General features: G+C 37.6%; 1 protein-coding gene across 1 annotated transcript in view; it reads right to left on the reverse strand.

Moving 5' to 3' along the window:
- Positions 1-16864, reverse strand: part of SYT9 (synaptotagmin 9) — a 225809-nt gene that overhangs the window by 56218 nt on the left and 152727 nt on the right. Inside the window, 1 exon segment of the mRNA XM_043969631.1 lies at positions 16035-16164. Within this exon segment, the coding sequence (XP_043825566.1) occupies positions 16035-16164 (130 nt within the window).

Genomic DNA, 16864 nt, shown 5'->3' on the forward strand with positions numbered 1-16864 from the left:
CACCTAGCCGCCCCTAGAATATGATATTGTATTGATAACTGGTAGGTACATTAGAAATAATTTATCCTAGCCCCTTCATTTTATCAATAAATATCTAGGGCCTAGGAAGGCTAACTCATCTGCCTAGGGTTCTAGTAAGTGACAGAAATGGGATATGAATCCAGGTTTTCTAACTCAAAATCCAACACTTTCCCCTATGCTATTCATGTGATTTTCTTTGTAGTTTTGTATGTAGAGCTCTCAAGTTGAGCTTTACATTGATGGGGATCACATTTCAGAGAGTTGCTAAATCAGAGAGGAAGTCCATGCTGTCTTAAGATTTAATTATCATAGACATCCCTATAGGAAAACTAATCCAGAGCCAATAATGAGATAGAAAGAATAGATTAAGCATGAAAAATGGTCAAGAAGAGGATAAGCACAGACTGATGACCGCTCTAACCACCTTCTCAAGAGTGGGCATACTGAGAGACACAGGAAGAAATGAGAGGATCCTTAGGAATGTTAAGTGTAAGCTCCTTAAATTCAGGAATTGTTTAGTTTAAGTCTTTGTAACCTTACAACCTATCAGAGTCCTATGCCCATAGTAAGCTTTTAATAAGTGGGTTTTTTTACTTACTTGTCAAATCTTGTTATTTATGTTTCCACAGTGTCTTGTGCTAATGTCCTTTCTTCTCTACTCACATAACTTTCATATTTGTGTAGACTTTCATCACCTCTTTATTGGAAAAATGCAATAGCTTTATAATTAGTCTCTCAAGCCTCTCACTCCTCAACTTCATACTTTATATAATTGCCAAAGTGATTTTCTTAAAGCGCAGAGACCACATTATTCCCCTACTAAATAAACTCTAGTAGCTTCTTATTTTTCCTTTTTAAATTTAGGCTAAAATGTAAAATCTTTTGCTTGCCATTGAAATCTCTTTACAACCTAGTCATTTCTTACACTTACAATCTTCTTACATATTATTCCCCTCTACAATCCAACAACACTGGTCTAATTGCTGTTTTAAATACATGCCTTCACACTGCCTGTCTCCCATACCTGGAATGCATGTCTTCTTCACTTCTGCCTCTTGGAATCCATGTGTTTTTATGCGTCAGCTCAAGGGCCTCCTACTTGAAGTCTTTCATGATTCTTTGGCAGCTATTGCACTCCCTTACCAAACTCACTTGCATTCCTTTTACATATACACAGACATTTATATTATGTACATGCTATTTCTCAAATTAGAATGTAAACTCCTTGAGGATAGGGACTTTTAAACTCTTGTCTTTATATCCCTAGTCCTTAGCACACTGCTTGGTACATAATAAGTGTGTAAGTAAGTACTTAATAAATGCTTGTTGATTGATAGTTTTTGAATCTCAACAAAGCAACCATGCCCTTTGTGAATGATAGAACGTTTTTTGGGTCAGAGTCAATCTCTGTAGGTTACCACATTTTCCACATGACTCCACAAAAGATAATGCAGCTATTTGAGAGGCTTAGCACTGTCTCTTGCTATAGTGTTGACTCAACTCATCACCCTCAGGTTTGCTAGTTACTCTGTCCAAGGTGCTGATATATACTTTTTACCTTCTGTGCCTGAATTCTTGGTTCCTACTTTCCTGAAATACTTCTTGGGGCTTACTGATTGGAAAATATTACATTCAGTCTACTGACTTTCTTTCGGATGGGACTTTTTGGTATGACTTGACCTCGAACAAAACTATTCTTTCAGTCTACTGACTTTCTTTTGGATGGGACTTCTTGGTATGACTTGGCCTCCAGCAAAACTATCCTTTTAAGTAAAATGTCAGCATTATCCAAGACTCCCATGTTGGAAAAGCTGTAGCTTCTGTCCCACCAGTCACCAAACAGACTTGAAACTTTTTCAATCAATCAATCAATCAATCAATCAATCAATCAACATTTATTAAGGGTCAACACTGTGTTAAGTGATAAACCTTCTCCAGATTTAATTTATACTATACCCCTTCTTGGAACATAGAAAACACAATAGAATATCACAATTGGAAGGGACCTGAGAGGTTACTAAATCACAGAATCTAAGAGCCAGAAAGCACCTTAGAGGTTATGTATTCTAATTAGTATCTGAACAAGAATCTCTTTTAACAAAATCACTAACAAGTGAACATTGAGCCTAAAGACTCTCAGTGATGGAGAACCTGCTACTTCTTGAGACAGTTCATTCTACTTTTGTACAGTTCTAATTATTAGTAAGCATTTCTTTATATTGAGCTGAAATCTGCCTTCCTGCAAATTTCCACCCATTGCCCCTAGTTCTGCCTTCTTGGGCTCAAAAGAACAAGTCTAATTATTTTTCTATATGACAATCCTTCAAATACTTTGATTCTTTTAACTCCAGTCTGATCTTGGACTGTATTTATGCAACTAGGTGGTAGAGTAGGTAGAGTGCTTTGAGTAAGAAAACCTGCATTTAATTCTGGTCTCAGACACTAGTTGGGTGACCTTGTGATAGACATGTCATCTCTCCCAGCTTCATCTGTAAAATGGGGATGATAATAGCAGCTACTTCAAATGGTTGTTGTTTAATATTTTAAAAGTGCTTTATAAACCTTATTGTCTGTTGGATCTCCCTAATGACTTCCTTCTGCTCTCTCTGTTGCTCAAAAATAGACATAATTCATGCCTCTTGCCTTAAACCCCTGTTTGTATTATATTTTGTGCTTATAGTTTCAGTAACTGGATCTCCTATTCTGTATGACATTTCAATTTTTTCTGGACCTTTATAAATGCCTGGGTCCATTTCCTGGCTATTCCTGTCTCATATCACTTATCTCAGTGGATTCAAAGGAAATCACTCATTTTGTTAGCCCTTCCCATAGTCACATCGACATTCCAACCATCCTTTAAGACCTAACTCAGTTATCACTGCCTCCATAAAACTCTCTTTGATTTACTCAGCTGGAGCCAGTCTAAATTTCTAGATAATTTCTTAGTATTTATAACATTCTTATTTGTATTATAATTATTTGTGTACAGTCTCATCCCTTCTATTTGGATGTAAGCTGCTTCTTTTTGCAGGGCAATGAGAGTTAAGTGACTTGCTCAGGGTCACACAGCTAGTAAGTGTCAAGTGTCTGAGGTCTGATTTGAACTCAAGTCCTCCTGACTCCAGGGCTGGTGCTCTATCCACTGTGCCACCTAGCTGTGCCTGGATGTAAGCTTCTTGAAAGCAAGAGTAAAGTTCCATCTTCACATGCTTTCCCCTGTTTTTATTTCCTATGCCTAGCATAGTATCTTGTATATTCTTGTCATGGAAGCATAGAGTTTAATCCAAAAAACATTTTACTCGTGGGAAAATTAGGGCCCAGAGAGATTAAAGTGACATATCCAAAGTCATATATGTAGTCATGTAAGTAGCAAGTTAAAATCTGAATCCAGGAATTTTTAAGTCTAAGCCTATAACACTATTGAATATGCCACCCTGTCTCCACTCAGGGTATCCATATGTGATCCCTTACTCTGGCTGGACAACTGGTTTTACCTGTTTTTCTTTGCATATACATTTTAGTTTATGTGTTTTGTTCCAGTTTATGTTTTTTATGAGACTTCTTGCATGTATGTCAATGCTGATCATAAAGCCTACTTATACTGATCAAGCATCTTTCCAAATGAGGGGCTAATCAATATGACTTAGATCAAACTAGACATCCCCTCTCTCATAATCTACCTCTCCTGTTCAGATTTCAGACATTCTTCTATGAGGCTTCCTGATTTATTGGCTTTTTATGTCCACACCACAAAGATAAATAACCATGGAAAATTATTTTTTTTTAGGATTTCAACTGAAATGTTTGCCTTTTGAAAAATACTAGTTCCTTTCTTAGGTGACCTTTGAGACATTTTCCCAGTGTTACTGTAACTGCAAGAAACAATATATGTGTGTGTGTGTGTATATGTGTGTGTATATATATATATATATGTATATATATACACACACACACATATATATATATGTATGTACTTATTACACATATAAAAACAAAACATCATTTTTGCAGTGATTGCAAGAAATAATTTTATAGTTCTCCTTCCTCTCCTTTAAATCTTGGTGTTTTTTCTCCCCATTGCTATTATTTATGACAATTTCCTCTCAATTCCAAACACATCTGAATATACTGCACAGTACGTTGAGTATAAGAAGGTCAGGCTGATTCCAAGTAATTGATGAATGATCTGTAAGTGATGCCAAGTTTCACCAAAACCCAAACACTTTAATTTAAGTCCTAAATACCCTTCCAGTTTTAGTATCAATATGCTTCCTCAGGGTCCTCGGAGGCTATCATGGAAGCTGGTGGCCCAGAGGATAGAGCTCTAGATATGGAGTTGGGAAGATCTGAGTTAAAATCTAGCCTCAGACACTTAATACTTGTGTGACCCTAGACAAATCACTTAATCTGTTTGCTTCAGTTTCCTCATATGTAAAGTGAGAATAATAATAGCACCTACCTTTCAGGGTTGATCAAAGGAGACAATATTTGTAAAGTACTTTACAAACTTTAAAATGCTATATAAATGATAGCTATGATTATCTTTTCTAATACATGTACTTGTGCAAGAATCCCTTATACAACCATGTTGACAAGAACCACTCTTCACACAGCCATTAACCACAATCTCTTTAAACATACATATACACATATGCGTGCATGTGCACACATACACAAATCTGGATTACAATAACTCAGTGGTTTATGCTTCTGTACTTCAGTTAGTCTATGATCTTACTGATGTGGGCAGCTCATAATTCCTCCTTTTCTCATCTGATTCTTGTCTATGCCTTTCATAAATTCCTCATAGAATACCTGTCCAATTCATTGGAGGTTTTCTCTAGTCTTTTTTTTTTAACATTTGGAGGTGGGAACTGATTTATTTTTGTCTTTTTTTTTTTATAACATCCATGAGTACCAGTGTAACCTTCAAGTTTTCCATTTGTTATTTTCTGTGCTTGCTACATGACTGACCTTGCTTTTCTGAAGACTCTTATCCATTTCCCAGATGTTTTATTTTATGCCATTTCTTTTTTTGGGGTGGGGTGGGGCAATGAGGGTTAAGTGACTTGCCCAGGGTCACACAGCTAGTAAGTGTCAAATGTCTGATACCTCATTTGAACTCAGGTCCTCCTGAACCCAGGGCCGGTGCTTTATCCACTGTGCCATCTAACTGCCCCCTATGCCATTTCTTATACAGAATCTCTTATTGGTAATACATTGCATTCTGCTTACATTTACTGTGCATCTCTCAACTGCATTTTGAATCACTCACAATTTTGATTCTTTGGGGGTTGCATTGTTCCATGTTTCCAGTTCAATCTATTTAATTTAATTTAACAAAATTCAATTAAATTCATTTTATTCATGAGCCAGGTACTATGCTAGGTGCTAGATATATGAAGACAAAAGCAAAAAAGTCCTTGTCTCTGGCTACATGGATAGAATGATGCTGTTAAGAATATTCTATTGTTATGCATGAATGAACAACTTGGGATCCTTGAAAGTGCTGAACAATTTCCCAAATGCAATTCAACCTACTATGGTAAAATAATGGAATTTTGCAGATGCTCATGGCTCTGACTTGATTGACTTAGTGTTTGAATTGGGTGTGAATGAAGAACTACTAAGTACCCACTTAAAGTGATTAGATTTTAGCCACATCTGGCCTGCCCTGTTAGCCACCTAGTTTCAATTTAGCCAGCCCTGAGGAGAGTGTGTTCTCAGAGGCTATGGACTGCAACATCAACAGGAGACTGCTCTCAGCCAATCAACTTGAAGAACCTCCCATTTCTGGGAGGAGGACAGAAAGTAGGAAGCAGAGGCTGGTGGACAGGATCTTTCTCTTTTGGTTCGAGACATTGACTTGGTGGCAGGACTTCACATGGGCTGTTAGGAAAGCTAGGATTTCCATGCTATAAGGAATCTGTTCTCAATCTTTCTCTCTCTTCACTATCTTAAATCTTTTAATGAACCCTTAAAAGTCTAAATTCTTGGTGAATTTATCAGTGATTTTAGCCAGTTTCCCCCCAAAACTGGGGGGGGGGGACAGATTAGAACCTACCTTTAGATTTTTAGACAACACACTACTCTCTTCCTCCTGTTTAATTCTGTGCACAGTTTATTATCCTTGAACAACACCTGTGCACATTATATATACCAATGGATTAACTCAATGGATACTCATGAAATTGCTTATCATAGTTTGGGCAAAAAACATCCTTCATCTGCAATGATCCAAGACAATCCCAAAGGGCTAATGATGAAGCATACTATCCACTCCCAGAGAAAGAACTGATATTGATTGAACACAGACTTAAAAAAAAAGAGCACTTGTGGATTGTACATATATAACCTATATCAGATTGGTTGCTGTCTTGTGGAGGGGGAAGGAAAGGGAGGGAGGGAGAAAAATTTGGAACTCTAAATCTTATGAAAATGAATGTTGAAAACTACCATGTAACTGGAAAAATAAAATAAATGAGAAATAAAAAAAATAAAAGAAAAAAAGGAAAAAAAATCCTTTGTCCATTTGTTTATAGAGGTTCACTTTACAAAACAACAAACTTCAATGATTCAAAGTTAATCAATCCTAGATTACTGTGTGGGTATTAGAGGAATGCGCTCATTCCTCATTGGACTGTGGACCTGGTCCTGCATTTCCAAAAGCTAAGATGGTAGAGTGAAAGTCCTGCCATATCCTACTCAACTGGAAAAGGTTCAGTGAGAGTCTGTACCATCTAGCTTCTACAGTGGATAGAATGCTGGGCCTGAAGTCAGGAAGGCTCATCTTCCTGAGTTCAAATCTGGCCCCAGTAACTTACCACCTGTGTGACCCTGGGCAATTCATTTAACCCTGTTTGCCTTAGTTTTCTCAGCTATGAATGGCAAGCCACTCCGGTCTTTTTGTCAAGGATGCCCCAAATGGGGTCATGAATATTTGAACATGACTGAAATGACTGGACATCAATCACAATACAGTTACAATTTCTATAGGTTTTCTGTCTTCATTTATAAGGTTACATGTCAGTATAGATGTGGTTCCTTCTAGTAGCATATTAGTCATTGATTATTGGACAAAGATCATAGATCTAAGTCTGGAAGGGACCTCAGAAGTTATCTATACCAACCTTCTTATTTTACAGATGAGGAAACTAGGTCCTGGGGAGCACAATTGACTTGTCCAAAGTCAAGCCGTTAGTCTGTATCAGGGATGATATTTACCTTCAAGAGATCCTCTAATTCCAGAGTCAGTAATCTTTTTACTGTACCAGTGTCTTCTAGGTTTCACATTTAGAACACTGAGAGTTAAATTTATGTATTTAGATTTTGTAAAGATTGTATAATTCTTAATATCCTTTGTCTCAAAATTTTTATAGCAGTTTTTTCTTGTGGCAATGTACTAGAAATTAAAGGGGTGCCCTTAAGGTGGGAACATCTGAGCAAATTATGCTATATGAATATAATCGATTGTTATCAAGAAATGATGAAAGAAAAAAAAAGAAATGATGAAAGGGATGGTTTCAGAGAATCCTGGGAAGACTTCAATGAATTGATTCAGAGTGAATGGAGAGGAACCAGGAAAACATTTATATAACAATGCTGACTTTGAAAGACTTAAGGACTCTGATTAACATGATGACTGATCATAATTCCAGAGGACCAATGATGAAGTATTCTACCCATCTCCATTGATAGAGGAGAGATAGACTTAAGATGCAGAATTAGACATACATTTTTTGACATGTGTAGGAATTTGTTTGGCTTGACTATAAAATTTCTTTCCTCAAAGGTTTTGTTTTTTATTCTTTTTTTCCAATTGGAAAAAGGGAGTAGGAAGGAGAAAAAAGTAAGACAAAAAACTCTTTTCCCCTTTATTACTCATCTGCTGACATCACTGTGAAAGTACAATGTATCAAAAAAGTGCTTAGGGCCATCTGAGATTTTTATCTGTTTCATGGATCCCTATGGACAAAGAGCTAATCACATAGTATCCAACTGCATGGAAGCAAGACTCTCTATTGGTCCTTGGGCATTGGACACAATATGTGGCCTAGACCATACTGGAAGCTTTTAAGTTTGGCAGAACTTGACACATCTTGCTATCTGCTGGTACAACTTTCAAGAATCTAAAGTTCCTTCCATATCACAATAAGGCATTGGAATAGGACTTTTATAGAACATACTGAAAGGAAGAAATTTAAAATATCAACCTCTGTCATCAACATTGCCAATCATATCTTAATTTATACTAATAATGGAACCATTTATGAGAGAAGTCCCTCACACCACACCAAGGATCAGACTTAGAAATAGACCCAAGAGAAAAATAGATAATGCAGCATTGTTTGCCAAATTAAAAATAATAAAGAGCAAGATTATTACGTTTAAATATCATTAAATCTGAAATTATTTAAAAATGATGCAGTTTTTCCTATATGTCTTTTGGCAATGAATATATGTATGACAAAACAAAATGTACCAAGCATGCACTCAATAAAACCTGCTAGCTCTTGCAGTGATGCTCTTTCTTCATAGGGGAATTGCAAGGGCAAGTCTGCCTGTGTGAGAACACATTTGGGGACCACTTATTTGTTCTCCTTCCTGTTCTTTCCCTCCATAAGAAGAATCCTGAGTAGCTGCCATGTGCTTTTCTGAGGTGCTCCTTTCAGAGTGTTCCATCAGGGCCTCTTTGTTGCCATTGTCCTCTCAGGCTATCAGTCTACAGGGATACTTTGGTCCTTTCAGAGAACATGGATTATAACTGCTCCCAACTGAAAGAGCATTCTCAACCCACTGTGTGAGAGAGTACTCTTTAATATAATTTCTGAAGACATGGATTGGCAACACATGTCAATATTTTTCATAAATCTCAGTCAAACACTTTATTCAGATGTCATAAAAATGAATGCTCTGTAACAGTCACTGTGTATGAAAGCCTTCTGTTCTTTAGAGAAACACTCATAGAAATCAGGCTTTATGTTTAGACATATACTTTCTCTCCTACAATACAACTGTCATTTCTAAATGCTGCCATGTTGTAGTTTCCCTACAAAAAATTGAATAAATCAAAGCATCACACTCCCAACTGACTTTTATTATTAAAAAACAAGGATATCTTATATAATGCTGGCCCATATATTGCTTCACAAAATATTACTAAATTATAACTAAATATTCCTGTTTGTTACTATCCTCAGAGAGGAAGAGCAGTTGATCTATCTATGGGCACAGGAAGGCAGACGCTACTTCTAGTAGCTCTAATCAGGGTACTAGTGGCAGCCCCTTGTTGAGGATGCTTATAGGTAACAGATAAAACCAGAGAGAACCAGATCTTCTGACTCAGATCTATGGTTGATCCTTTATACTAGAGAGTTGCAGAACTATGTGAGTTGAAAGGAGAAAGAGTAAGAGAGTTGAGTGGGGACTCATATCAGAGCAGTGTGGCTCTGGGGTCTTGGTGTTCATAGATAGCTTTCCTTATGTGTCCATACTTTTGTTCCTCCATGCTATGTTTCTATCTGGGAAGGTCTTGTGTGCCAGGCTGTGTTGCAAACTGCTCCATGTTGCAGGCACAAAGGACTCTTAAGGTCTTGTAGTTATGACTCTATATTGTAAGATCAGCCAAAATTATGCCCTTTGTGATGCCTTTGGCTAACTCTCAGGCATGCCTGCTTAGGAGTTATGGGACTTTGATACCATTACTAACAACATTTCACTGTAATGTCATTTAGTGAATCATTTGAGAAATACATCAGATAGTCAGCAATGAATTGGGCTAATTTTTGTGCCATGAAACTTTACCTCAGAGGTGGGAGGAAGAAGAGGAAAGTCCAAGAAATGGTGCAAATTCTTCAACTTTTTTTTTACATTATGTTGTCATTCATCTGGGGGGCAGAGTAAGCTCAAAAAAAGAGGTGATTTGGGAGGATCCTCAGAGGTAGCAGATTTTGTGCCGGTATTCCCCGGCAGCATTCCAATCAAACTGGCCAGTTTGTGCTCCCTGAACTCATCAGTCTACTTCCCACTTTGGTGCTTTTGCACAGGCTGTTACTTGAACCTGGAATATACTCCCTTTTTGCTTCTGCATCTTAGAATCCTTGACTTCCTTCAAAGCCAATATTATGTGATATCTCCCACAGGGAGCCTTTCCTCATTCATGTTGTTGATAGTCTCCTTGTCTTCAAATAATCATATGTACCCCATCTAATTATATGTCATAACCCTCTAATAGGACATAAGTTCCCTGAAACAAGGGAATTAAAAAGTTTTGTTTTTGTATCCTCAGCACCTAGTACAGTGCCCTGCACAAGTAGGTGCTTAAATGTTCTTTGTATTGGATTTTTGAATTAACATTAACTCCCCTGAAAATTAGTCTAATTATTATGCTGATTAGAATTTAATTCATGAAATTGTTCTATCTGTAAGATTGTTTTGCCTAATATGTTGTCATAAAACCATTAATGATGTTATTTTGAATATGTCTATGAAATTGAAAATACAAAGAAAAAATGTTTTTCTAGGAAATTTTTAATTTTGGTTATCATATCCTCCATAAGTAGCAAGCAGCAAAACAATATATTGTAACAATGGTTATTAATTGCAGTGCCTACTCTAAACTTCATTTTAAACAGTTATATGAAATACACCCTTTTAAAAAAGAGATTTTCTTTAAGCTGCTGAAACTTAACAACTTTCAATAAATTAAAAAAATTTTTTTGCAAACAGCTAGCACTACATGAATGTATAATAATATTTGAAGGTATCAGAGAGTTCCTGAACAGGCTGTTTCCCCCTGAATATAAACAAACATTCATTTCTCAAAATCAAATACGTCCCTTTCATGACATATGCCCCCAAACCAAGTACATTCATTTATAAGCATCTACTCTTCTCTTTGTCCCCTCAAGCCAGGAAACTATGATTATTATGCTTTCGCAAAATTGTTGCTATAATGTGTATCTAGCAAGGAATTAGAGAGTGTTGAATGAGATCCTTCTCACCATCTGATCAATATTCATCTAGGCTTTAAGGCATTTTTTTTCTGCCACAGAAGCCCTGATACCATTTAAATCCTTTTTTTTCTCCCTGCCATTCCACAACTAAGTGGGGAAAGACTTTAGATGAGCATAGCAGTGCTTTCAGTATAGAAAATCTTTAGAAGGAGAAGATATATTCTTCAAGATATAGGTTCATGACAAAATCCCAGAATCTGTTATTAAAAGGATGCTTTGTGATCACTTAGAAAAGTGATGATCTCTAAGAGCTAGCATAGGTTCATCAAGAACAGAACCATATTAACCTCCTTTCCTTTCTTGGTGGGGTATCTATGATGCTAGATCAGCAGAATGCTATAGACACTGTATACCTATATTTTATTGAGAAATGTGCTGGGCTTCTCATGATATCCTTTTGGACAATATGGAGAGAGGTGGGCTAGATAACAGTACAGTTTGGTGCACATAGGAATTTGAATGATTGGACCCAAAGGGCCCTGATTAATAGATTGTTATCCACGTAGAGGGATGTTTCTTGTGTAGTGTCCCTGAGCATCTGTCTTTGACTCTGTCCTTTTCAGCAATTTTATTAATCATGTGGATGAAGTCAGAGAAAGAATGTTTACCAAATCTGCAGATGACCAAAAGCTGGGAGGGATAATTAATATGTTGGATGACAGACTTGGGATACAAAGAAAGCTTGAGAGGCTAGAATGATGGACTACATGCAATAAGATGAAACTTGATAGGGACAAATGCTAAATCCAAATGTAGGCTAAAAATAATCAAAAGTCAAACACAAGATGGAGAAGGTCTAAATAGAGAACAGTTTATATGACAAAGACCTGGAGAGTTGAGTTCTGTAATGTCAATATCAGAGTTACATAGCTAAAAAACCCAAAACCCAGCAGAATCTTAGACTGGAGTAGGGTGTCTAGGAGTACGGTGTCTAGAACAATTAAGGAAATAATTCTGCTGAAAATGAGCTTTTGGAGTTGTCAAAAAATGGAACGGGCAATCTCAGGAGAGGCTATTGGGAACGTTATCGAAGAGATTGCTGTATAGGTTATACTAGATAACCTTTGAGATCTGGCCTGAGTTTGGGAGGCTATGTTTCTATGATTCCAGAATTTAGGAAGGTTTCTTAATTGAGGGTTCATTTGAACGTTTTTCTTTGTGAGTGTTCAAAACAGAAATTTATTGCCATTAGGCAGAAGTTCATGGGAACCAGGAGGAAAGGAAGTTTTCATTTCTTCCTGCTAAATGTAAAAGATTCCTGGAGTCCCAGTCCCATATCTCCAGCTGCCTGTTGTGTATTTTTGAGGAATCTCATGACTGTCTTAGATGTGCCTAAAATGGAACTCATCTCTTCCCTTTCTCCCCAGTCTACCTTCAAATAAACTTCCAGTCTTCCCTGCCTCTGTCAGTGGCACTACTGCTCTCCAAGGTATCCAAGCTCAAATGTTGGAGAAATGTTGGCTTAGGGAAAGATGAGGGATATGATCATTCTCTGAGATAAGCGAAGGGTTTTTGGGTGGATTGGATTTGTTCTGTACAAGGGAGGAGCCATTTTTGAGCCTTTTCTTTCCCCTCCCCCCAATTTAATCAATTACTAAGGACCATCAGTTTTTTTCTGACCATTTTCTAATTCACCACTTTGTTTTCATTCTTGATGCTACTGCACCAATTCAGACCTGCATTACTTCTCACCTGCATAAGTGAAAATCTATCAATTTTTCCTATCCCTACTTCTTTTCTGACGATATATCCAATACATGTGGCTAAAGTATGATTTTCCTATGATTATTCACATTTAAAGACCTTCAGTGACTCCTTATTTACAGGGTAAATCTCAAAACTCTTAGCTAGATGGGGAAGACAAATGAACACTAGCTTAGTGTCTTGACTCTTCCTGTTTCAGTGCCATTAGAGGGGACTCTTAGTATCTCAGAACTGATGTTCTTTGCACCCTTTTCTGCCACCTGATTTTGTCCTTTATCCACTACCTTTGGCTGATAGTAAACAGACCACCAGGCAAGGAAAGGAATCCAGGGCTTAGGAGGTGCTGTCAATGTTTGCCACACATGTGGAGATGCAAACCTCAATGGAAGAACCAAAACTAAAGACAAATATTAGTTGTTATGAATCACAACAGATCAAGTCCACATTCTATGAAGAAAGGAAGGTAATATAACTCTGTTGGGCATGTAATATCATCTCCTAGTTGCCTTGAGAAGGATTCTGTTAGGAGACCCCCAAGGATTTGAAATTATTCTCCAGAAATCTCCCAGTGGCCAACACCCATTTCCCCTGATTCACACCTCAGTGTTTTGACACCAGGCAGATTTTGAAATTGTTATATGTTAAAAACCTCATGAGAGAAAACCAATAATAATTAGTTCTGTTTGATGGAATTAAAACACGCTGAATACACCTGGGTTAGGGACCTGCCTGCATTTCCAAATTCTTAGAAGCTAATTTTCCTTCCCATTAAGCTAAATTTCTCATAGGACTGCAGACCTTGAAGGATCTAAGAAAACATCTGTCTCAAATCCCTCATTTTATAGGTGAAGAATGTGAGGTCTAGAGAGAAGTGCTTTACCCAATGCCATACAGGTCCTTATTGCTTCTCAAATCAACAATTGCAACATTGAGGTAGATGAGATAATGGATAGAGTACTGGACTTTGAGTTGGGAAGACCTGAGTTCAAATCTTAACTCAGATACTTTCTAGCTGTGTGACCCTGGGCTAGTCACTGTATCTCTGTCTGCCTCAGTTTCCTCATCTGTAAAATGGGGAAAATGGCACTTTTCTCACAGAGGTGTTGTGATGATCCAGTGAGATAACACATGCAAAATTACCAATTGTAAAGCACTATATAAATCCTGGTTATTATTATTCTTATCTCACATTTAATAACTCCCCATATTTCTGTTGTGCTTTCAATAATTCAGTGAGTAGGTAGTATTTTGACAATTGGAGTGATGCCCCCTGCTGGAGAGATACTGTAGGAAAGCCTTGCCATGAGGAGAAGGCGTCTGAGGGCAAGCCATGTGGCTCTCTCTTTCTTTCTTTCTTCCTTCCTTCCTTGGTGTCAGGAAGTGAAATTTGATGTTTCCTGTTTAGACAGGAGGCTTGTGGGATGAAGAAGGGGCGAGGCTCTCTTTCACCAGGACCTCGTGGGGAGTGGAGCAAAAATGCTGGCTCCCTGAGATAGATAGATAGGCCTCTTTCTCTCTCCTCACCAAATTCGTATGCTCCCTAATAAATGCTTAAAAGTCTAAACTCTTGCTAAAGCTTCTAATTTATTGGTGACCACTCATTAGATTTTTAGACAGACTAGCTAGAATTTTAGCCACATTACAGACAGCAACCATTCAGATGGTGACCACGAAGTATTCGGAATGAGTGCTATAATTCCCATTTTATAGATTAAGAAAGTGATGCCCAGACAAGTTAAATAACTTGCTCAAAGCCACATGGCTAATAGGTATCAGGGATAGAATTCAGAAGTAGATCTTGTGATTCCCATTACCTTTCCCATTATATTATATTGGCACTCCCTTGTTTGTTAAAAGAAGAAAAAAAACACCATCAGAATGGAAAATCGTCAGTGGGATGAACAATCCTGGGAAGTAGTCAGCTTCACATTATGGTATATATTAAAGCAAGTACAGTATCTGGTGTAGGCAAGAGGGAATTCATGCTTTAGGTATAAGATGGACTAATTGACCACTGAACTACCCTCCACGCTTAAGAATCTCCAATTCTGTTTTCTCCCCACAGTACAGTCCTGCTATTGAAACTTATGTCTGTGTTATACCATAGTTCATTTCAAAGCAATTCAACAACCAGTATTTTAAAAGCATCTACTATGTACAAAGCATAGAGCTAAATAAAGCTTGGGGATGCAAAGAAAAAGTGAAACTGTAACTCTTACTGTTTTACTGGAGTGATAGATATAAGAGAAAGCCCTAAAATATTAATTTTGAGGTATTTATATAGAACTGAAGTTTAAAAAGCACAGTGTTGGGATGACCTATTGTCTAACGTTACATAATTTAACTTGTTAGATATGAGAACAGATTCAACTTCCTTCAAATTTAATAAGGCATGGAAAAAACAATTGAGGTTAATAAACCCTGGCTTTAAATCAAATAAAGCAATTCTTTAGAAACCACCCTGATTTGTGGGGTGGGACTGGACTAGAGAAGTGGATTGTTGTCCACTTGGGTTGGTAACCCAACCCAGTTGGGTTGGGCTATTTCACTATCAATTTTGCTTAAGGCTATCTCTTTGTTACAAGGAAGGGTGGGGGGCTGTTTAGTATCTTGGGAAATACTGTGGCATAAAAAACAAAAGGCATCAATAAACCTTTATCAGATGAGATAATACATATGTGAAATGCTTTATATTCCTTCCTATTTTCTTTCTTTTCCTTCCTTCCTGTTGTCTTTCTTTCTTTCTTTCTTTCTTTCTTTCTTTCTTTCTTTCTTTCTTTCTTTCTTTCTTTCTTCTTTCTTTCTTTCTTTCTTTCTTTCTTTCTTCCTTCCTTCCTTCCTTCCTTCCTTCCTTCCTTCCTTCCTTTCTTTCTTTCTTTCTTTCTTTCTTTCTTTCTTTCTTTCTTTCTTTCTTTCTTTCTTTCTTTCTTTCTTTCTTTCTTTCTCTCTCTCTCTCTCTCTCTCTCTCTCTTTCTTTCTTTCTTTCTTTCTTTCTTTCTTTCTTTCTTTCTTTCTCTCTTTCTTTCTTTTTTCCCTTTCTCTTCCATCCATCCTTCCTTCCTTCCTTCCTTCCTTCCTTCCTTCCTTCCTTCCTTCCTTCCTTCCTTCCTTCCACTTCCTTCCTTTCACTTCCTTCCTCCTACTTCCTTCCTTCCTTTTTTTCTTCATCTTCTAAACCTTACCTGAGGAGAGATACTCTGGGAACTTGGATCATTGCCCTAGAATTCACCACTTTTGACCATAGCATTTACTCCATTACAGAAACTGAGCAGTGAGGAGAAAGGTAGGGCTTACCTCAACTAGTGGGTGCCAATGAGCGATGGGTTTTCGAGGGTACGACAGCATTTCACTCCAGTGATCTCGTCCAAGGCGCTCTGCTTCGTTGCCTACTTGGCACACCCCAATGATCTCATTGTGACCTACACTGTGAAAATGGCCCACAATGTTTTTTTCTTAAAATGTTGACATTCAATGACAACCATTATTTACATTCAGTTAGACAGAACATTGATAGCTGTCTGCTTGTCAGCCCCACTCAGTACTGTTCTCAGTTGGATCCCAGGCCATTAGGAATAAGGGTGTACTGAGCTGGAATGAGAGGAGGAAGAGTGAGGTGTATATATGAAGAGGACTAGGGCTAGACCTTCAATTTCCTTGGTCTCTGTAGGTTTATCCCTGTCTTTCTCTTTCATAGGTTCCCTCTTCTCCACAATGCTTCATAAATGCTAATTAATCACACTGCACAGCCCCATTGTACTTGTCTACCACATTAATTCCAGACAGTCTCTGGGTTCCTGAAAGAGGCAGAGAGGGTTAATGAGGGCAGGGTCTGTGTCTGGTGGGAACATAGAGGCCCTACCAAAGGTATGATAGCAAAAGGCCTCCTAGGCTTTGATACTGGAGGGAAGAGAAACTAGGGTTCTTATTTTCACTTCTACATCCTCTTTATAAAGGATGTCCTGTCCAGTGCTTGGTTAACTCCCTTTCATTTAGAATTTGACAGAAAAGCTTTGCTTTAGAACTTGTTTTTAAGCTTTCTCTGTATTTTAACCATCTTATTTCCTTGACAGCTTTTTCTTTTTAGTGAAATGATCTTTAGTTAACCCAATGATGCCAATATATTC

The sequence above is a fragment of the Dromiciops gliroides genome, chromosome 6, assembly GCF_019393635.1.
Source record: "Dromiciops gliroides isolate mDroGli1 chromosome 6, mDroGli1.pri, whole genome shotgun sequence".
NCBI lineage: Eukaryota > Metazoa > Chordata > Mammalia > Microbiotheria > Microbiotheriidae > Dromiciops > Dromiciops gliroides.